The 23,563-nt window shown below is 40.2% G+C and overlaps 1 protein-coding gene across 5 annotated transcripts in view; it reads left to right on the forward strand.

Moving 5' to 3' along the window:
- The window catches only part of LOC125452700 (flap endonuclease GEN homolog 1), a 43,336-nt gene that overhangs the window by 3,682 nt on the left and 16,091 nt on the right, over positions 1-23,563 (forward strand). For all 5 annotated transcript variants that reach the window (XM_048531401.2, XM_048531406.2, XM_048531405.2 and 2 more), the window contains exons 2-8: positions 8,952-9,146; positions 10,615-10,807; positions 12,425-12,601; positions 16,020-16,130; positions 19,440-19,513; positions 19,973-20,064; positions 23,217-23,367. In XM_048531401.2, the coding sequence (XP_048387358.2) occupies positions 8,986-9,146; positions 10,615-10,807; positions 12,425-12,601; positions 16,020-16,130; positions 19,440-19,513; positions 19,973-20,064; positions 23,217-23,367 (959 nt within the window). In that variant the 5' untranslated portion in view covers positions 8,952-8,985. The remainder of the gene's footprint in view (positions 1-8,951; positions 9,147-10,614; positions 10,808-12,424; positions 12,602-16,019; positions 16,131-19,439; positions 19,514-19,972; positions 20,065-23,216; positions 23,368-23,563) is intronic.

The following is a 23,563-nucleotide window of genomic DNA, read 5'->3' on the forward strand; positions in this document are numbered from 1 at the left end:
CACTTCAAGGGCAAAGTGTGGAGCTGGATGAACACAGCAGGCCCAGCAGCATCTTAAGAGCACAAAAGCTGACATTTTGGGCCTAGACCCTTCGTCAGAAAAGGACGTTTTCTGATGAACTGTCAAGGCCCGAAACGTCAGCTTTTGTGCTCCTGAGATGCTGCTTGGCCTGCTGTGTTCATCCAGCTTCACACTTTGTTGACTATTTACCCAAGTCAATTTTATTTTTAGCTCACTGTCTTAATAGCCTTGTTAGCATTAATAGCATTTATTTAAGTTTGTAACACCCGTTATAGTGCCCATTCCTCACTTGCAAACTGAATATCAAATTCTGCCAGGTTATGGTTAATCTTACCTTTCTCCTTTACCTTTTTATTCTTTAATTTCTTTTATAATTGTTGTATTCATATCGTAAGACTCCTTTCTTATGTGTTCTAGTTTAGAGTGTTTGAACACTTAGAGACAGAATTGAGAAGAACTCAGCAATGTGTTCAAACAAAGAAAACAAGAATTTCAAGACGCTGTTTAAATTGGGATAAGATATTCGGCATATGTGAAGAAAAGATGTGACACACCTATAAAGCCACTTGATCTCATGGTTTTGTTTTTTCACTCATGGAATGTGCGTGTTGCTGACTGGATTAGCATTTATTACCCATCCCTGTTGGCATTTGAAAAAGTTGTGGTGAGCTACATTCTTGAATTGCTGCAGCCCATGTGATGTAGGCTTCAATACCTTTTTGGATTTTGACCCAGTAGCACTGAAGGAGCAGCAATATATTTCCAAGTCTTGTTTGTCTCTAATGTATTTCTAGTAATTCAGTTTGTCAGATACTTTAGTTCTAATAACACACAAATGTAAATCTTCATGAAATAAAACTATTCCACGTTAAATTATCAGATTGATAGCATCTATTACAATACTAATTTACATACATGACACGACTCGTTGGAAGGTTCAAAACTGCTCACTTCCCTTTGCGACTGCATTTCCTGCTCTGCCACCTATCCCCTTTTACCACAGGTTGCCCTCCTTGCTTTGCTGCCTCTCTTTGCCTCCCTCTTTTCTGTACCCCTTCTCCTTTGCAGACCTACTTCTCTCTCAGCCTTGCAAGCATCACTTCCCATTCGTCCTCTGCCCTGCTGCTTAACGCTTCGAAGGTTGCTCTTTACATAACTGCTTCTTTCAGCCACATTTCCCTACATCAGCTTTGCTTCCTGCTACCACTTACCTTTTTGCTGCATTTGCTTTCATGCGTTGAAGCTTCCCTATGTTTATTGCTGATAGGTTCAGTAAACCTAATGTAGAAGGCAAGAATATCCTACAAGAAGTACATACATGCCACCTTGAGTGTTAAAAATGGCATGAAACCCCAGTACAGAAATATATTTTTTAAAGAAAAAGATCTAAAACTTCCTAAACATTGAAGAATTTTATTTCCCTTTCACTAAACGTAATGCTACATCGGGTTGTAAAGGGTTGGTCATGCTAGATGAATCATAGAATCTGTATAGTGTGCACAGAGGCCATTCAGCCCTTCGAGTCTGCAATGACCCTCTGAACAGCATCCCACCCAGACCCCATCCCCAACACTATCCCTGTGGCCCTGCGTTTACCGTGGTAAATCCACCTCCCTATGTACTGAGCTGCCATGGTTGCACAGTATGCACATAATTGAATGTTTTTGAAGAGATGATGAAAGTCGACAGTGCAAGTGTGGCTCAGTGGTTAACACTGCTGCCTCACAGCTCCAGGGCTCGATTCCACCCTAAGGCAACTGTCTGTGTGGGGTTTGCACATTCTGCGTGGGTTTCCTCTGGGTGCTCCAGTTTCCTTCCACAGTCGAAAGAAGTGCAGGCCAGGTGAATTGGTCATGCTATGTTGCCCACAGAGTTCTTGGATGTGTAGATGGTGGGTTGTAGGGATGATGAGTCTGGGTGGAATCCTCCAAGAGTTGATGTGGACTTGTTGGTCTGAAGGACCTGTTTCCACACTGTAGGGATCTATGGCCTATGAATCTCTGTGGGTATTATTTGTTTGAATTTCTAGAAAGCTTTAATTACAATCCATTATTAGAGACGATTAGTTGAACTCTGTGCTTATGGAACTGAAGGCAAATTATTGGTCTGTTTAGGAAATTGACTGAATGTTAGGAGTTGAGATACAGATTTAGAGCAAGCGCCCCAATGAGTAGAATGTAATTTGTGTTTCCTGAGGATCAGTTCTGGAACCTGAACTACTCATCATATTTATTCATGACTTTAGTGATCAGATGGAGAGTCATATCTTCATATTTGTTGATGACACACTGACTACATTGTAAACTGAAAATTGAGGCATAAAATTACAAAGATACATGAATATTGGTAATGGTGTTCAGCATGAGAAGAATGGCCTCAGGCAGCAGTCTGATACTTGTCAACTGGTAAATTGGGCAGAGAAATAGCCTATGAAATTTAATCCTGATAAGTGTGAGGTGATGCATTTTGGGAAATCCAATAAGGGAAGGATATACACAATGAATAGTAGGTCCCTAGCGATTACTGAGGAACAAAGAGCTTTGGTGCCGAGTGCTGTAGACCCCTGAGGTTTCAGCACAGAGAGACAGGGTAATGAAGAAGTCATATGGGATGCTTACCTTCATTCCGCAGGACTTAGAATATAGGAGCAAGGAAGCCTTGTCACAACTTTTTAAAACATTAGTTAGGCGCCCCCCTGGGGGCGGCAGCGAAGTCAGGCTGCAGCAACAGAAGTTGAAGCCTTGTGAAGAGTGTGAGCCCAGCGTGGCTAGATGGTATTGAACTGTTAACTGTTTATCTACTTTTTAGTCAGAAGAACAGTAATGTTTACTGTTTAACTTGGTTTTCTTTATTTTTCTGCTTTGTACCAAGATTCTGTACCTAGGTACCTTGCACCTAAGATGGCACTGTAAGTTGTGATTTGTAAACTTTTCATTGTACTGCTGTGAGCACATGTGATAATAAACCTAATTCAGAAGTCTAAGTCATAAGGAGAGACTGAATAGGTTGTGTTCGTTTTATCCTGGAGCAGAGAAGGCTGAGGCAGGATCTGATTGAGGTACACAAAATTATACATAGGGAGTATAGATTGTGAGAATCTTTTCCCCATGTAGACACATATAAGATCAAAGGGCATAAGTTTAACTTGAGGACTAAGTGGTTTAGAGGGGACCTGAGAGAAACAGATTCCACCCGGTGGTGGTAAAAATATGGAGTGTGCTGCCTGAGAGTGTGGTGGAGGCAGGTGGTCTCGCAACATTTCAAAAACATCTGGATGTGCACTTAAAATTCCAGGACATAGAAGGTTTTAAACCAAGTTCAGGTAAATGGAATTAGTGTAATTTGGTCTTTGTTTGTAGACATGGACATCTTGGACTGGCGGTCATGTTTCTATGTTGTATGACCCCGTGTCTATGAGATACTAATGAATTAAATAAATGGCCCAAACAGTTGTAAATGGATTTCAATTGTCAGCAAATATGAAATCATCCACTTTAGATCGAAAGCCTAAAAAGAGAATGAAACAGACGACTTTCTAAATGATAAAAGCTAGAAGTATTGACAGCCCAAAGGAATTTGGAGCCCATGTAGAGTGATCGTTCAAATGTCATGAACAGGTCCAGAAAATAATCAACAAAGTTGACAGTGTGCTGTCTTTTTGTATCTTAAAAAAAAACCTATAAGGAGGAATAAGTGTTATGCTTTAGCTATAAGAAATTCTAGTTCAAACACACCGAGGGTACCTTGACCACTTCTAGGCATCACATATTAAGATTTATTTATCTCAAAACAGCAGCAATGCATATTTACCAGAATCCAAAGATTAAGCTGCAAAGAGACATTGCATAAACTAGGATTGTATTTCCTAGAATTTAAGAGGTGACTTGAATTTCTCTCTACTCCATTTCCACCATTTAAAGAGTCTAGGACTCGTAGGTGTAACTGAAAAACATAGATCTGGAGCTTTCGGTCTGCAGCTAAACAACATGTAATTACGGAATTAAATGAAGACATTTTGTCCGGCAAGTGGTAGCAAAGGGTGGCATGATGGCTCAGTGATTAGCACTGCTGCCTCACAGGACCAAGGACCCGGCTTCAATTCCACCCTCAGACGACTGACTGTGTGGAGTTTGCACATTCTCTCTGTGTCTTCATGGGTTTCCTCCAGGTGCTCCATTTTCCTCCCACAGTCCAAGGATGTGCAGGCTAGGTAGATTGGCCATGCTGAATTGCCTGTAGCGCCTAGGGATGTTTAGGTTAGACAGGGGGAAATGCAAGGCTAAGGGAATGAGTCAGGGTGGGATGTTCTTCAGAGGAGTGGTGTGGACTTGTTGGGCCGAATGGCCTGTTTCCATACTGTAGTGATTCTATGATTCAAAGTAAGACTAAATATAGATACTTAATGGACGTAAAATAATGATGTAGCATAGTATACAAAATACAATAGAAGCTTCCATATGTAAAGTCCTGGTCGCCCAGTTATAGGAACGATATTACTAAGCCGGAAAGGGTTCAGAGGAGATTTACCAGAATGTTGCCGGGTATGGAAGATTTGAGTTATAATGAACGGCTGTATAGACATTGGATCTTAAGAAGTTGAGAGGCGACCTTATAGAAGTTTATAAAATAATGAGGGGTATAGATAGAGTTAATGGTAATTGTCTTTTCCCTAGAATCGGGGATTCCAACATTAGGGGCTCATTTTTAGGTGAGAGGAGAGAGATCTAAAAAAGACATGAGCAGCAAATTTTTTATTGTCTGTGGAAGGACCTTCTTGAGGAAGTGGTAGGTGGTGACACAATTACAACATTTAAAAAATACTTGGATGAGTACATAAGTAGGAAAGGTTTGGTGAGATATAGGCCAGAAGCAGGGAAGTGGGACTAATTTAGTTTGGGATTATGTTCAGCATAGACTTTTTGGACTGAAGGATTTATTTCGGTGCTATGTGATTCTATCTCATTAATGGTGTGGATTATTTTATGTCCACGTACACCTGCTTCTGTCTCGGGCTGATTTTGGAAGATATCTCCTTAAATATCGGTCTCTGCTCATCAACTGTCCTTTTAGTTTTCTTTTATTATAAAATTATGATTATTATAGTTATTATAATTATTATAAGTTTTCTTATTTAGTAAATATATAACGCGAAAAAGAGTGGTTAAAGTAAACGTTGGCCCTTCAGACGATGAGAAGGGGGATTTGGTTATGGGATATAATGAAATGGCTGAGGCATTGAACAGGCATTTTGTATTGGTCTTCACGGTGGAAGACATTAATAGCAGGCTAGTAAGTGACAAAGAGACGAAGGTAGGTGAGGACCTAGAAACAATCATTATTACAGAAGAGATAGTGTTGGGCATGCTAATGGAGCTACGGATTGATAAGTCTCCTGGCCCTGATGGAATGCATCCCAGGGTTCTAAAAGAGATGGCGGGAGAAATAGCAGGTGCACTGGTGGTAATTTTCCGAAATTTGCTGGACTCTGGGACAGTCCCAGCAGATTGGAAAACAGCAAATGTGATGTCACTGTTTAAAAAGGGAGGTAGACAAAAGATGGGGAATTATAGACCGGTTAGCTTAACCTCTGTAGTGGGGAAGATGCTTGAGTCTATTATCAAGGAAGAAATAGCAAGGCATCTCGATAGAAATTGTCCCGTTGGGCAGACGCAGCATGGGCTCATAAAGGGCAGGTCACACTTGACAAATCGTTTGGAATTCTATGAAGACATTAGGAGCAAGGTGGACAATGGGGACCCGATGGATGTGGTGTACCTAGATTTCCAAAAGGCCTTCGACAAGGTGCCACACAAAAGGCTGCTGCATAAGATAAGGATGCATGGTGTTAGTGGTAAAGTATTAGCATGGATAGAGGATTGGTTGACGAACAGGAAGCAAAGAGTGGGGATAAGTGAGTGCTATTCTGGCTGGCAATCAGTGACTAGTGATGTGCCTCAGGGATCGGTGTTGGGTCTACAATTATTTACAATTCATATAGATGATTTGGAGTTGGGGACCATGTGTAGGGTGTCAAAGTTTGCAGATGACACTAAGATGAGTGGCAGAGCAAAGTGTGCGTAGGACTGAAACTTTGCAGAGGGACATAGATACATTGAGTGAGTGGGCAAGTATCTGGCAGATGGAATACAATGTAAATAAATATGAAGGGATACATTTTAGTAAAAGTAATAGTAAAAATGCTTATTATTTGAACGGTAAAAAGTTGCAGCATGTTGCTATGCAGAGGGACCTGGGTGCCCTTGTGCATGAATCACAGAAGGTTGGTCTGCAGGCACAACAAGTAATTAGGAAGGCAAATGGAATTTTGTCCTTCGTTGGTAAAGGGATTGAGTTTAAAAGCAGAGAAATTATGTTGCAGCTGTACAAGGTGCTGATCAGGCCACACCTGGAGTACCGTGTGCAATTTTGGTCTCTTCATTTGCAAAAAGATGTACTGGCCCTGGGGGCAGGGCAGGGTGTGGATGGGGATTCCGGAGATGAGGGGGTTGTCTTATGAGGAGAGACTGAGTAGATTGGGATTATGTTCATTGAAATTCAGAAGATTGAGTGGGGATCTTATCGAAACATATAAAATTATGAAGGGAATAGATAAGAGAAGTAGAGAGGATGTTTCCACTGGCAGGTGAAGCTAGGACAAGAGGGCATAGCCTTGGGATTAGCGGGAGCAGATTTAGGATTGAATTGCGAAGGAACTTCTTCACCCAGAGGGTTTTTAATCTGTGGGATGCCTTGTCCAGTGAAGTAGTTGACGCTACTTCAGTAAACGTTTTTAAAGCTAAGGTAGATTTTTTTAACAATAAAGGAATTAAGGGAGATGGTGAGAGCACGGAAAGATCAGCCATGATCTTATTGAATGGAGGAGCGGGCTACTCCTGCTCCTAGTTCTTATGTTCTTTTGTTCTTTAGTCTTACTCAGACCACTGGGGCCAAATCTGTACTTATGCCTATTTAATTTTGTTTGCTTAACTCATTTCTCACTACAGTACTGATCTACCCCTTTACTAACAAAGCTCCAACTCCTCCAATTCCTGCTGTAAATTCTCAAACTGAATTTCCTTGGCTATGCAATTCCCAAAACATGGTCTCCATGCAATGATGTCTCTAACTGCCAGAACATCATACCTATACATCTCTATTTGTGCTGTTAACTCATTCATTTTATTCCAAATGCTTCTTGCATTTAGATAGAAAGTCCTTAAATTTAATCTATTATCAACGTCCCTATGCTTGCACAATTCCCATGTGTGATATGACACTTGCACATTTTTATTTTTTATAACAATTTATAACAATTAGCCTAATCAATAACATTGGACATTTTGGATAGGTCAATGTGCTACATTAGGACCATTGCTATGGAAGTATAGAGATGTGCAATCCCAATTACAAATTACGTAGTTTGTTTCAATAGGTGACTAGTAGTTGACATAAAAATGAATAAATGTAAAATGAAATAGTGCCATACAAAGCAAGATTTGTGTTATAGAAATTCTAGCAGATAAATCGACAACTAAATTTGTACATTCTGTATACGTACAAAGTGTTCGACTACTAATCTTCAAATTTGAAAGGTTGAGTGACATACTTATAGAATACAACCTCAAATACACCACCTCCTACCCACCTTCCTGCAAAAATTCCATCCCCTATTCTCAATTCCTTCACCTCTGCCACATCTGCTCCCAGGCTGAGGCATTTCACTCCTGTACATCTCAGATGTCCTCATTCTTCAAGGACTGCAGTGGTCGAGAACTCCCTTGACCGCGTCTCCCGCATTTCCCGCACCTCATCCCTCACACCCCGTACCCGCAATAACTGCCAAAAGAGAATCCCCCTCGTCCTCACATACCACGCCACTAACCTCCGGATACAACGCATCATCCTCCGACACTTCCGCCATCCACAATCCGACCCCACCACCCAAGACATTTTTCCATCCCCACCCTTGACTGCTTTCTGGAGAGACCACTCTCTCCGTGACTCCCTTGTTCGCTCCACGCTGCCCTCCAACCCCACCACACCTGGCACCTTCCCCTGCAACCGCAGGAAATGCTACACTTGCCCCCACACCTCCTCCCCCACCCCTATCCCAGGCCCCAAGATGACTTTCCATATTAAGCAGAGGTTCACCTGCACATCTGCCAATGTGGTATACTGTACCCATTGTACCCGGTGTGTCTTCCTCTACATTGGGGAAACCAAGCGGAGGCTTGGGGACTGCTTTGCAGAACACCTCCGCTCAGTTCACAATAAACAACTGCACCTCCCAGTCGCAAACCATTTCAACTCCCCCTTCCATTCTTTAGATGACTTGTCCATCATGGGCCTCCTGCAGTGCCACAATGATGCCACCCGAAGGTTGCAGGAACAGCAACTCATATTCCGCTTGGGAACCCTGCAGCCCAATGGTATCAATGTGGACTTCACCAGCTTCAAAATCTCCCCTTCCCCCACCGCATCCCAAAACCAGCCCAGTTCGTCCCCTCCCCCCACTGCACCACACAACCAGCCCAGCTTTTCCCCTCCCGCCACTGCATCCCAAAACCAGGCCAGCCTGTCTCTGCCTCCCTAACCTGTTCTTCCTCTCACCCATCCCTTCCTCCCACCCCAAGCCGCACCTCCATTTCCTACCTACTAACCTCATCCCACCTCCTTGACCTGTCCGTCTTCCCTGGACTGACCTACCCCCTCCCTCCCCACCTATACTCTCCTCTCCACCTATCTTCTCTCCATCTTCGGTCCGCCTCCCCCTCTCTCCCTATTTATTCCAGTTCCCTCTCCCCATCCCCCTCTCTGGTGAAGGGTCTAGGCCCGAAACGTCAGCTTTTGTGCTCCTGAGATGCTGCTGGGCCTGCTGTGTTCATCCAGCTTCACACTTTATTATTTTGTATTTTGTCTTTTTTTAATAGGAGGATTCAGTGTCCAGAATTAAAAGCTTGAAGCATGGGAGTGAATGATTTGTGGCAGATATTAGAGCCTGCTAAGGAATATGTTCCACTACAAAATCTTAAAGGGAAAACGTTGGCCGTCGATATGAGCTTATGGGTTTGTGAGGCTCAAACTGTGAAAGGCATGATTGGAACAGTTATCAAGCCACATCTCAGGTAGCTTAAAAATATTAAGTACTTTTTTAAAATCTTTCATGGGATGTGGGCATCTATTGCTATCCATCCCTAATTGTCTTTGAATTGAGTGATTCGCCTGACATTTCAGTGGGTGGCTAAAAGTTCACCACATTGTTGAGTCACTCGTAGGTCAGCTAGGTAAAGACAACAGATTTCCTTACTCAAGGACATTAGTGAACTAAAATAATAGACTTCAGTGGACTAGATGGATTTTTGACAACATTCAATAATAGTTACCATCACTGCAATTACCATTATATTCCAGTTGATAATATTAATTGTAGATTATTAATTGATTTTAACTCCCACCAGCTGCTGTGGAGAGTTTTGCATGCTGACAGAGCTTTACTCTGGCTACCTCAACAGCTATTCCAATGACATTGCCACAACAGCTCTGTCTCCCGAGAGGTTTATGATGCATGTCAATATTCATTTTAGAACCATGTATGAATGCATGGTTCCTCAGAGCAATGGGGTACTTGTGCCACAATGACCCCATGAATATTTTTGCTGACTTTTTACTTGGACAGATTCGATTACGGTGTGCCAGTGGACAAACCAGATACTTCAAAAAGGGAGGGATAAGGAAAGGTTTCCCTAGGGTATTCTCACTCTGCTAATGACTGGTTCAAAACTGGGATTAACATGACTGGAACGTGCTCACTTAGTAGACAATAAGGTGGAGACAAAGAGCAAGTAAGTCGTGCCAGTTCTTTTTGCTTAGAAATTGGACTCTGTTAGATTAGGAAAGAAGAGGAAACCAGGACAGTGTTAATGGTGCTAAAAGGAAATCAGAATAAGATTATTAAGCAAGGGTATATTATGAAGAGACGAACAACTTACATATGCAAAACTAAAATCAGTGCAAGCATGTGGAGCTTAAGATTCAGCACAAAGAGGGTGGATATCCCAATTTCTTTCCCCCTGCTTATTATTAGTATTCCTTAATCAAGCAACACCTTGTGGTGCAGTGGTAATGTTTCTACCTGTGGGCAGAAGGTCTGGATGCAGATCCCACCTGCCCTGAAAGTATGTTGTATCATATCCAAACAAATTGATTCAAAATAATTTTATAATTATAGTTTCTCATTTCAGAACAACTGGCCAGGGCCTGCAGAATTAACATTACAGAGTGAAATGTATTTCTTTAAAAATCTTTCAGATTTGCAACTTATATCTTGATCAGCGATTCACACTGAAGTCATTTTGCCATATTAGTATATTTATTATTGATGGTGAGTGAAAAAGAGAACTGAAAAATGTGAATCAATCATTAGTAAAGAGAAAAGCACAGTCACAATTCATGTTTAGCCTTTGAAGACTTTTCTGCTTTTATATGATGTTTTAAATATATATATATATGTATATATTATATTTGTGATATAACTTAATTTTCTTTATTATTTCATTATTATTGATGTTGATCCACGTTTTGCTTTAATTTTAGAAATTTGTTTTTTCGTATTTCATGTCTCACTTTGATGGATGTGAGACTTGTCTTTGTAGCAGAGGGAAATGCACCAAAACTGAAGGCTGATACAATGAATAAACGGAATGAGGCAAGGCATGGTTTGTCCAAAAAGCAAGGAAGCTTTACTGTTAGAACAAAAAGATCCCATTTTAAATCTGTCCTTAAAGAGGTTAGTACTCTTTAATAAGTGAGTATTCTTTTTAAAATGTAAAATAAGGTAAATATTTGTTACAATTTATTTAATTGCTTTATAAGTTAATAATCAACATGACATTCAGATTCAAAGTTTAGCTTTGTTCTCAATGTTATAGTTTGTTGATATATTTAGTACTTGAAGGATTTACTTAACTGATCTTTAAAGTTGAAGTGGATAAAACTAGGCTCAGTCAAGATCATTTCTGAGCATTGGGAAGACGGCTAATGTTCTAAAATCATATCTGCAATTTACATATACGTTTACATACAGGCATGTGCAGTTAGTGTCAATTTAGAGTTTTCTGATGAAGGGTCTAGGCCCGAGCCTTCCTGCTCCTATGATGCTGCTTGTCCTCCTGTGTACTTCCAGCTGTACACCTTGTTACCTCGGATTCTCCAGCATCTGCAGTTCCTATTCTTTGTGGCATTTTGAAGATCTGGTTTTTAATCACTTCACCATTTGTGGTAATACCTTCACTTGCTTGAAATCTAAACTCTGTAATTTCCGACCAAATTTTCTCTGATTCCATACTACACTTTAGTTCTTTAACATACTCCTTAATTCCTATCTCTTTGATCAAGCCAAATGATACGGTAGGCAGGAATGTGGATTTGAAGTCACAAACAGATCAGCCACAATCTTATTAAATGGTGGGGCAGGCTAGAAGGGCTGAATGACATAGTTCAGCTCCTTGTTCATGCTTTGTAAGCTATTAGTAATCTTCCCTGATATCATGTTATGTGGCTCAGTGTCAAATTTTATAATGCCTCTCTGAAGGACCTTTACAGTTCTTGGTAGCATATTATTACGGATAAAGGATTGTTTAGTTCATAGGAAAGAGATAGTAGAGGTAAGTACGTCTTTTTTGTTTGCCAAGCTGTAACTAGAGAAGCCCCACAAGGATCTTTGTGGGCCGTCACCTATTTGAAAACCATATTACTGACTTAAATGAAGAAATTGATTGTATGGTAGCTATATTTGCTGATAACATCAAGATAGGAAATAAGCTTTCAATGGGAAATAAAATGTCTCAAAAAGACACAAGGGCAGTCTAAGCAATTGGGCATAAATTTGACAGATGGAGTACAGTGTAAGAAAGTGCAACTTAGCCACTTTGGCAGGAAGAACAATAGGGTGGGCTTATGTGGCAACGATAGTGCACATGACTCCAGATCAGACGGCTACATGTTCAGATCAGATCTGGCTCATTGATATTCACTGGAGCACTCAAGTTCCTGGATTCTGTTTTAATGTTTGCTTGCTTTGCACAGCCTCCAAGGATATAAGACATACACTGCAAAATGGAATTAATGTTGTCAGATCCTTGATGACAGAATTGACATAATGGACCGAGTTACCTCTTTTTGTACTGTAATCATCAATGAGTTTGAGTTTAAGAAAAAAAAATATATTATTGCAATTGGAAGAGATTTCAGAACTTGTTGGCATATATCCAAGTCAATGAATGACAGAAATTAGTATGTATGTTGCACTCCTAAGTTTTATGTTCCCCATCCTCAGGTCTTGACAAATAGAAATGTTTACCAAAAAAAAATCCGTAATTGTGAACTATGATATTTTTATTTTCAGTGTTGTGAACTGCTGGATTGTTTAGGCATCCCATGGGTTTGTGCAGCTGGAGAGGCCGAAGCTATGTGTGCCTACCTAAATGAAAATGGATATGTTGATGGTTGTATCACCAATGATGGTGATGCTTTCTTGTATGGAGCTCAAACTGTGTACAGAAACTTCACCATGAATACAAAGGTACCTCAAAGTGTGATAATGTTATCAATATCATCTATACCTACTGCCTAAATTTAAATTATTTAAGGATTAAGTTCACCTCATTTCCTGTTATTTATTTTCTGTCACTGTCCCATTTTGTTAATTAACTCAAAACAAAATAGCAGTAATTTAGAACTGACTGAAAAGAAACTGTAAATCACATGTTAAAAACACACTTAAACAACCAATGTGCAACTGCTAAAAAAGTTTTATAAATTTATCAATTATAAATAGCTACAAAGAGAAGCTTACCTTGAAAAGAATGCTATGGACAATCTGCTGGGAAATGGAACACCTCTCCATACACAGTACAACCTGTTTTAATCACTCTTCATTTTCCTTCATTCATCTTAGCTGTATATTATTGGGTGCTAACTCATCTGCTACCTCTATACTATGCTGAAAATGTAATTTCAATAACCTCTGATGCTGGAAGCTTAAGTACATCCATCAGTTCCCCTTTATCGACAGCATGTGATACATAGAACATAGAAAAGTACAGCACAGTACAGGCCCTTCAGCCCACGATGTTGTGCCGTGGATTACTCCTAATCCAAAACTAAAATAACCTAACCTAGGTTATACCTTATACCTCTTAAAGAATTCTAATAGATTGGTCAAACATGAATTCCATTCACAAAACTATGTTGCCCGATTACCATTGACTTAGTGAAATGCCCTGTTATAACTTATTTAATAACAATATTTTCTGTCATTTCCCTATGACAGATGCTGAGATAACTTGTCTGTAGCTATCTGCTTTCAGTCTTCCTATCCTTTTGGATTTGTTATCTTCCATTTTATTGGGTTTATCCCTGGTCCATGCATCTTTGAAAAATTGACACCAATGCATTGCTGAACTCACTAGTTACTTCTAAGATCTTAGGATGAAGCCCGTCAGGACCTAAGAACATGTCAGCCAATAGCTCCAACAATTTACGTAGAATCAGTTCTCTGGCAATTGTGATTTACTTGAATTCCTTCCTCCCTTCTATTTCCTGGATTATCCTGGGATGTGCACTTGTATCCTATATAGTGAAGACAGATGCAAAATACCTGTAGAGTTCATTTGTCATTTCCTTATTTTCCATTGTTAAGGCACTAGACTCATTTTCTATAGAATCAATATTCACTTTAACTTTTCTTTCTTTAACAATTTTTATAAACGTTTATTATCTGTTTTTATATTTCTGGCTAGCTTTCTTTCATACTCTATTTTTTCCTTTAATTTTTTTTTCATTCTTTATTTTTTTTTAAATTCTGGTCAACCTTCTCTTTTTGCACAGTTATGTGATTTCTTTTTGCCTGAATCTTTAAACTTTCTGGTTTACTATGGAGGTGGATCTGTCCTTTGGAATTTTTCTTTTATTCATTGGAAAGTATCCTATATATTCTGAGATTCACTGTCTGCCACTGAAACTCCATTGATGAACTCTTTGACTTAATTTGCCAAATCACTTTAGCCAGTCTGCTTTCATGCCCTTATAGTTGTCCTTATTTAAATTTTGGAAATGTAGTTTTAGATCCACTACTGTCTCTTGCAAACTGAATGTAAAATTCAGTCTGTAGTAGCCATTGCTACTAAGGGGCACCTTCGCTATGAAATTATTAATCCTGCTTCATTGCACAATGCCAGATCTAGTAAAGTCTGCTTTCAGATCAGCTTCAGAACATGCTGTTCTTAAAAACTATCCAGAAAACATTTTATGAACTCCTCATCTAGACTACTTCTTCCCATCTGACTCTTCCTGCTAATATGTAGATTTAAACCTTTCTTGGTTAATGCCATTCCTTTCTGATAAGCTGTTTCAATAATTCCTTTCTTATTTCTTCCTTTCTACCCTACACTAATATATGGCCATTGCTCTAGAGTCAGTATACCACTCCCACAAATGACATTATGATTTCTAATTTCTACTTAAACTGTTTCCTCATCTTGATTTCCTGAACTTAGGTCATCCCACTTTACGGTGCTAACACTGTCATTAACTAATAGAGCCAACACTGCACCTTTCCCTGATTTCCTGTCATTTCTGACCTGTATCCTTCAAGATTCAGGTCCCAATCTATACTGCCCTGCAGCCATGTGACTGTAATATCTGTCAGTTTGTAATATTCATTTCTACTTGCACTCTCAGTTTATCTGTTTTGTTTCAAATGAAACATGCATTCAGATGTAGATCCTTTACTCTCTTTGTGAATTCTAACCTTATTGATTTGTTGATTCTTAGATTCATATTATATCCCTCCCTGTCACAATCTGTAAATCATTTCCTGTATTAATACCTTTCTGTTTGGCCTTGACTCTTCTCTTTGATTTTCTATGTTTTCGAAAACTTATTCCCTTGCCCTCACCATTCAGTTTAAAATTCTTGCTACTTCCCATTTGCTTGGCAAGAACATTGGCACCAGCACAGTTCAGGTGGAGACCGACCCATGTGTGTAGATCCCACTTACTCCAGTATTGGTGCCAGTATTCCACAAACCAGGACCCACATCTCCGATTCCAATCTTTGAGCCATGCAATCACCTCCCTGGTCTGATTTCCCCTTTACAAATTCACATGTTGGTCAGGTAATAATGCGGAGATGAGGTTCTGCTTCTTAATTTAGCATGTAACTCCCCATGCAGGAGTTATGCAGAATCTCCTTCTTTGTTCTACTTGGTTCTGCTTCTTAATTTAGCATGTAACTCCCCACACAGGAGTTATGCAGAACCTCCTTCTTTGTTTTAGCTCTGTCATTAGTACCTACATGTACCATGACTGCTGGATTCTCCATATCTCACTCCCAAGATCCACTTTAGCCCTGAGCAGACGTCATGAACCTCGACACTGGGGGGGCAACTCCACCATCTGAGCTCTCACTTTTATCTAGTTATCTTAGAATAAATCTAGAGTAGAGAGTTTCTTAAATTTAAGATCCCTGTTGGACTGGGAGGTATTACACACTCAAAACACAGCAGCATTTCCACTTTCTTTTTGATGCCCAGCAACATATGATCTGTATGTCACCGTATTATCTGTATGGCCCACTATCATGTGTATGTCCTTAGTTTGATATGATCTGCTGTATTGCTCACAAACAAAGCTGTTCACGTACTTAGGCACAAGTGACTACAATAAATCAAATTGTATTAAACAAATAATTTCTTTGAATGCATTTATATCCAATAACCTGGATAAGTTCTGTGTTTTTCCATTGCTAACACTTTTTGTGTGAGCAGTTTGCTGACCTAGAGGACAAGTTGGATGCCGTAGAGGATCAAAGCTTCCATCCATTGCATGGACCATACTAAGCATCAATCTAATATTGAGTGATCAGATCTTTCATTTCTATGACTGTGTTCTTGACTCTTCCGAATAAAATATTAATTGTTTTATATTCTTCTTTAATAGGATCCCCACGTAGACTGCTATAAAATGTCAACAATTAACTCCAGATTAGGCCTTGACCGAGATGCATTGATTGGTTTCGCAATTTTACTTGGTTGTGATTACTTGCCAAAGGTATGGATCAATTCAAAATTGCAAGAGTTGTACCAATAAAAATGTCACATGCTGCAGTTAAATGTTTTAACATGGATCCTATCAATTGAAATTACATTAAGTTTAAAAGAAAACTGCAATTTAGGTTGTACGTTATGTCATTAATGAATTTGTTTGACAATTAAGAAACATGAAAGTTGATGAGCAAATGTATGTGTGGGTAACCATTGAAAGTAAATTGGTTATCTGCAGTGCTATTGCACCATTTCATACCTTTCAAAAGTGACATAGATAACAAAGGGATGCATTTCATAGTTAAGCATATTAAGAAAAGTAAGACATTTAAGCAACTTTTATTTTTAATAGAAGAAATTCATAGTTTGTCAAGTTGCAAAATTGATTATCAGTAGATGTATGGGATAAAGTCTGGAAGATTTTGAAATAAAACTAAATTAATTCATCACTGAAGAGGATATATACATAATGATTCTTGAGTCAAGGTCAGAGGAATAGGAAATTAGAACTTGGGAACAGGAGTGGGCTGTTTGGCCCTTCAAATCTGCTCTGCCAAGCCTGACCTGTTTGCGTCCTCAATTCTGCTTTCCTTTCTGACGGCAAATCCTTGACTCTGTTATTGATCAAAAGCTGTCTAACTCGGCCTTGAATAAATGTAATGACCCAGCTCCCATTGCTTTTGGGGGAAGAGAAATCTACATACTAATGACCTTTGGATAGAAAGGAATTCTCATCTCCATCTTAAAAGGGAGACCTCTTACTTTAAAACTCTGTCCCCAGCTCTAGTCTGCCCCACAAGAGCAAACGTCCACACTGTCAAATCTCTTCAGAATTGTGTGTATTTCAGTAAACATTACTTGAAACTGATAAAATCTAAGCTCAGTTGTATGAATAATCAAGGAAGAGGTTGTCAAACTCCCAAGGCTGAAATTAAAAGAAACAGTTAAGGCAACCTTATGGGTGTGATAGAGAAGGGAACTGTCTGTAGTGCTGGAGTATTGTAAAGTTATGGTGTTAAGACAGAAGCGTTTATATTTTTGCTGTATATTTTGAAATCTTACCGCTTGTACTATATGAAATTAGCATGTAATTTTTGCATTTTATTTGCATTTCTTTTGCATAGTAAAATTCTGTTTCAATAATATAACCGAATCTGTGGCATTGCATACTTTGGATAGATCACTTTGTTAATTAGAAACAAAGCAAGTTATGACCTGTCAAGCCACCTTTCAGTCTGAGATCTGACTAGCCTCATAGTAACATCAAATAGAATCATATCAAGTTGAGTGTGTTCCAGAAATGCATTGATACCTTTTTTTTAGCTATCACTGCCATTTATGGTAGACTTCTGGAGTGCATCAATATGCTTTAGGTAAAACACATTTCACAGGATGCTGCAGAGAATTCTTTTTTTAACTAATCCAGTAGTGACTTGCATATCTTTTCCACTTGAGTTCTGGCAATCTTGATAATTGAAAATGTGTTTTGTTTTGAACTCTAATGCAGCAATTATATATTCTACTTTACTATGAACTTTAAATTGTGTTACACGATCTGAGTATATTGGTTACAGAGTCATATAGGTATGCAGCATGGAACTCAACTCCTTGATGCTGACTAGACATCCTTAATAAATCTAGTTCCATTTACCAGAATTTGGCCCATATCCCTCTAAACCGTTCTTATTCATATACCCATCCCGATGCTTTTCAAATGTTAGTGCACCAACCTCTACCATTTATGCTGGCAGGTCACTCCACACATGCGCATGTGTGAAAAAGTTGTCCCTTGGGTCCCTTTTAAATCTTTCCCCTTTCATCTTAAACCTATGCCGTCTAGTTGTTGACCCCCCTACCTGGGAAAAAGTCCTTGGCTATTCAGCCTATCCATGACCTTTTTGATTTTATAAACTTCTATAAGGTCACTGCTCAGCTTCTGATGCTCCAGGGGGAATAGCCCCAGTCTGTTCAACCTCGACCTATAGCTCAAACCTCCAACATAGCTAAACTACAGCCTCTTCCGTCTTAACACCATAACTTAGCTCAGCATTGCTCAAATAGAGTTCCCTTATCTGCACCCTTTTCAAGTTTAACATCTTTCCTAGAGCAGGGAGACCGGAATTGAATGCAGTAATCTAAAAGTGGCCACAACATGACATCCCAATTCCAATACTCAATGCACTGATCTGACTAATAAAGACAAGCATACCAAACACTGCCTTCACTACGAGATAGTAGGAACTGCTGATTCTGGAGCCTGCGATAACAAAGGTGTGGAGCTGTCCAGACCCAAAACATCAGCTTTCTTGCTTCTCTGATGCTGTCTGGCCTGCTGTGTTCCTCCAGCTCCACACCTTGTTGTCACTGCCTTCACTACCTTGTCCACTTGCGACTCCACCTTCAAGGAACTATGAACCCGTACCCAAAGATCTCTCTGATCAGCAATACTCCCCAAGATCTGACCATTAAGTGTATAAGTCCTGCCTTGATTTGCCTTACCAAAATGCAACACCTCACATTTATCTAAATTGAATTTTATCTGCCACTCCTCGGCCCATTGGCCCATCTAATTAAGTCATACTTTGTCATATGCTGAAATAACCTCCTTCACTATCCACTACACTACCAACTTTGGTGTCATCTGCAAACTTACTAAACATTCATCCATTATTCGCATCCAAATCATTTATATAAATGACAAAAAGCAGTAGACCTAGCACCGATGCATGTGGTACACCACTGGTCGCAGGCTTCCATTCCAATAGACAACCCTCCACCACCACCTTCTGCCTCCTATCTTCAAGCCAATTTTATATTCAAATGGCTAACTCTCCCTGGATTCTATATGATCTAACCTTGCTAATCGGGCTACCGTGTGGAACCTTGATGAACACTTTGCTGAAGTCCACATAGACCACATCCACTGCTCTGCTTTCAGCCATCTTCTTTATCACTTCTTCAAAGAACTCAATCAAGCTAGTGAGACAAAATTTCCCACTCAAAGCGATGTTGACTACTCCTTATCTTTCCAAATACATGTAAATCCTGCCTCTCAGGATCATTTCCAAAAACTTAGCCACTGCTGACGTTAACCCTAACCCTAACCCTATCGCAGGGTTCACCGGTCTATAGCTCCCTCGCTTTTCCTTTCCTCCTTTCCTCCTTTCTTAAATGATGGCACTACATTAGCCACCCTCTTTGTTTGTATATTTGTCCAGACTTCCTGTTATATTTTAGCTTTTTCCTAATTCCTTCATTGGATTGAGATTTTTGGGTACCTATGTGTTTTTTTGTTTATATGTTGGTTTTGTTCCAGGGAGTTCCAGGAGTTGGGAAGGAACAGGCTTTGAGATTGATTGAAGCAATGAATGGACAGAGCGTCCTACAGAGGTAAAAATAGATCCTGAGCCTGCCATCAAATTAAAGAATCTCTCGTCTGCTAGACTAACCTTTAATTTTGTTTACCAACTCTACTGGAATAACAATAATATTTCAGTCATAAAGCTACTCAAACATAAACAGTGTATTTATTGACCTAAAACTACAAATATAAATGGGAAAACTGCAGTTTTATGTCCTTGCCTAACCTATCATCCCTTTTCTTTATGCTACTCTCTTGACTACATTTTCTATTTTTTCCACTTAAATTAAACTTTCATCTGCCTTATAATCCATGTAAGGTACACAGCATAATTTTTAAGTCTTTTCCAACATTATGCTCAGTTTTCCAAACAAATTTTAAAGACTGATGTAAGGAAGTAAGAAAAAATTAAATATTTTATATTGCTAATTTCAATTGACAGTAAAAAGAAGAATGTGAAAGAAAGTGACTGTCATTAATCTTTCTAGGTTTAAATTCTGGAAACTAGAGTTTGATGGTTTTACTACTCATGATCCAACTGTGGAAAAGAAAGCACACTGCTCTGTGTGCCAACACCCAGGTAGCCAACTTTTGACCTCATATGCTGTTCAAAAGCACTGGATAGAATTCCTAGGATATCCACATTTATAATCTACCAAAACTCATTTATCACCTTCTTTGAAGTAAAGTCCAGAAACTTTCCAGCCTCTCTGTTTACAAATATAAAAACAAATCTTTTAAGGTCTATGTTTGTCATGATTTGGTTAAAGGGAGAAATCTATCATTAGGATGAGAACTAATATTTGGTAGTCCAGATCTTACATATTCCTAAAAAAAATTGAAAACTTTTGTCCTATGCTCATCAGACCATTTATAAGAGTACCACTTTAAAGGGGCAGCAACATTTTTATATTGTTTGAGAAAAGCGCTAGATAATGGGTGCATTGTAGTGGCATATGTATCATTTGGATGGTGACTGACAGTTAACTGCCAAACTTTGCTTAACCTGAACCAAGCAAGTTGACTCTGGTTGGCCACCATAAGACCATAAGACTTAGGAGTGGAAGTAAGGCCATTTGGCCCATCGAGTCCACTCTGCCATTTACTCATAGCTGATGGACATTTCAACTCCACTTCCCTGCACTCTCACCATAGCCCTTGAATCCTTGTGAGATCAAGAATTTATCGATCTCTGCCTTGAAGACACTCCGTGGCAATGAATTCCACAGGCCCACTACTCTCTGGCTGAAGAAATGTCTCCTCATTTCTGTTTTAAATGTACCCCCTCCAATTCTAAGTCTGTGCCCACGGGTCCTAGTGTCCCCGCCTAACGGAAACAAGTTCCCAGGGTCCACCCACGTCATTGCCTTGAAAAAAAGCCCAGAGAATCACTGTCAGCTATTTTGTTCCGTTAAAGCAGGTGCACTATTTAGACTTGTTCTTTCAGTCTGCAAAGAGCAGGAATCTGTCTGTTAATACATGTAGCTTCCAATGCAAGTGCAATGCACTGTGAGCTGACTGACAATCTTAAATTGGTTGTCAGTGTCATTCTTCACACACTCAGAATTATTTAGCAAATTTCCAATCACAAGAGCTGCATCTAATGCTAGATACTGTGTTTACAGATAAAAATAACACAGAAATAATTGCCTTAAAGCTAGATTTCCTTCCCATTTTAAGGGAGGAAGTACCATCTTGGAGAGCTTCTGGCCAATCAGATGGCCGAAAGTTCTATGTTCACTACAGTGCCAACCAGGAAAAGTAATCGCTATTGGAATTTCAGGCAGTCCCACAATGCCCAGGTAAGTGTAGAGTCAGGAGTCTCAGTAAGGGAGATTAGAGACTAGGTTCAAGAGGCCAGTGAGTTAGTTACATGTAGAAGTGACCTTGACGCTTTGACTTCAACGGGTGCATGGAATTTCAGAGGAGGTCGCTAATCCTTTTTGAACATTAACCTACACAGCGAAATCTGTCAGAATTCACATATGCAATGAACCTCCCCTCAAGGCTCAGACTACTTCATGCTACTTGTAAAATACTGACTTGGGCAAGTATTTTAAAAACCTCAATAAACCCAAGAGCTGATAGCTAGCCTGACACCTCCCCAAACCATGCCTCCCCATCCCCATAAAATTTCAGTCTGGCCAGAGACTGATGGGCGGGGAGCATGAAAGTCCCTTGCTCGACTTTGTGCTCCCTATGTTCAATACCACTGAAGGAGTGTAAAGGCTAGCGATTAGTTATGCTTTTATGGACAACAACCCAACAGATTTAGCATTTGTTTAGTTTTAGCTCTGTACTTTGGAAAAAAAACTCAAGTTTATAAAACATCTTTAATGTAGAGAAACATTCCTATATTGTTTGCTGGAGCTTAACCGGACAAAACTGGACGCTGGTGGAAAGGAAGTGGTGGGGTGATGAAAAGCTTGATGAAGAAGTACAAACTAGGTGGAGCCTTAAAAAGAAAGACTAACGCAGTGAATGTTGTGGGTTAGTGGATAGATTCTATCGATGTAAATGACTGAGGATTGAGTAACTGCAATGCTAAAAAGTGTAAGTGATAGCTTATATAACAAGGTGTAGTGCTGGATGAACATAGCAGGCCAAGCAGCATCAGAAGAGCAGGAAAGCTGACGTTTCAGCTCTAGACCATTCTTCAGAAATGGAGGAAGGGAAGGGGATTCTGAGATAAATATGGAGAGAGGGGAAGGTGGACCGAAAATGGATAAAGAAGATAGATGGAGAGGAGACAGACAGACCAAAGAGGTGGGGTTGGAGCCAATAAAGGTGAGTGTAGGTGGGGATTTGGGAGGGGATAGGTCAGTCCAGGGAGGACGGACAGATCAAGGGGGTTGGATGAGCCTGGTGGGTAGCTGATGGGGGTGGGGCTCGAGTTGGGAGGAATGGATAGGTGGGAGGAAGAGCAGGTTAGGGAGGGGACGAGTTGATCTGGTTTGAGATGCTGTTGGGGGAGGGGAGATTTTGAAGCTTGTGAAGTCCACATTGATACCATTGGGCTGCAGGGTTCCCAAGCGAAATATGAGATGCTGTTCCTGCAACCTTCGGGTAGCATCTTTGTGGCTCTGCAGGAGGCCAAGAATGGACATTTTCATCCAAGGAGGGGGAGTGGAAATGGCTCGCAACTGGCCTTGTCGCGAACCAAGTGGAGGTGTTCCACAAAGCAGTCCCCGAGCCTCCACTTGGTTTTCCCGATGTAGAGGAGGCCACATCAGGAACAGTGGATACAGTATACCACATTAGCAGATGTGCATATGAACATCTGTTTGATGTGGAAGGTCTTCTTGGAGCCTGGGCAGGGGGGTGAGGGGGTATATGTCGGGGCAGGTGTAGCAGTCCCTGCGGTTGCGGGGTTGGTGGGGAGTGTGGAGCAGACAAGGGTGTCATGGAGAGAGTGGTCCCTTTGGAAAGCAGATAAGGGTGGGGAGGGAAAAATGTCTTTGGCAGTGGGGTCAGATTGCAGATGGCGGAAGTGCCAGAGGATGATGCATTGGATCCGGAGGTTGGTAGGGTGGTACATGAGGATGAGGGGGATTTTCTTTTGGTTGTTATTGCAGGGAGGGGGTGTGAGGGATGAGTTGCGGGAAATGCAGGAGACATGGTCAAGGGCATTTTTGACCACTGTGGAGGGATATGATAGCTTCATTGTGCTGTGGATTTATCAGTTTTATCAACAAAAATGAGTTACCCTTTTTCCTGTTATAACTCATATAGGATTAACCAGTGAGCATGTACACAAGGGCTGTCAGTTGTGTGCAACTGTTCGATGCTGTTCACTGCATGGAGATGAGCACCTCTGTCCATGTGATTGGCATGAGGCAGAACAGAAGAGAAAATCCAACATGGTCGAGAACAACATAAAAAAGTAAGCACCTTTATGCGGTACCATGATGTCAAGCTTGAGTCATTTCTAGAAGTTATGCAAGTGGCAGTTGTCCAAGTAAAAATTTTAAATTACTGTTTCTCACATATATATGCTAAATTAGGTACTATTCAAGACCATAAAAATAGGAGCTGGAATAGTCCATTTTCTCCCTTCGGAGTCAATAGTCTACAAACTC

The sequence above is a fragment of the Stegostoma tigrinum genome, chromosome 4 (assembly GCF_030684315.1).
Source record: "Stegostoma tigrinum isolate sSteTig4 chromosome 4, sSteTig4.hap1, whole genome shotgun sequence".
Taxonomy (NCBI): Eukaryota; Metazoa; Chordata; class Chondrichthyes; order Orectolobiformes; family Stegostomatidae; genus Stegostoma; species Stegostoma tigrinum.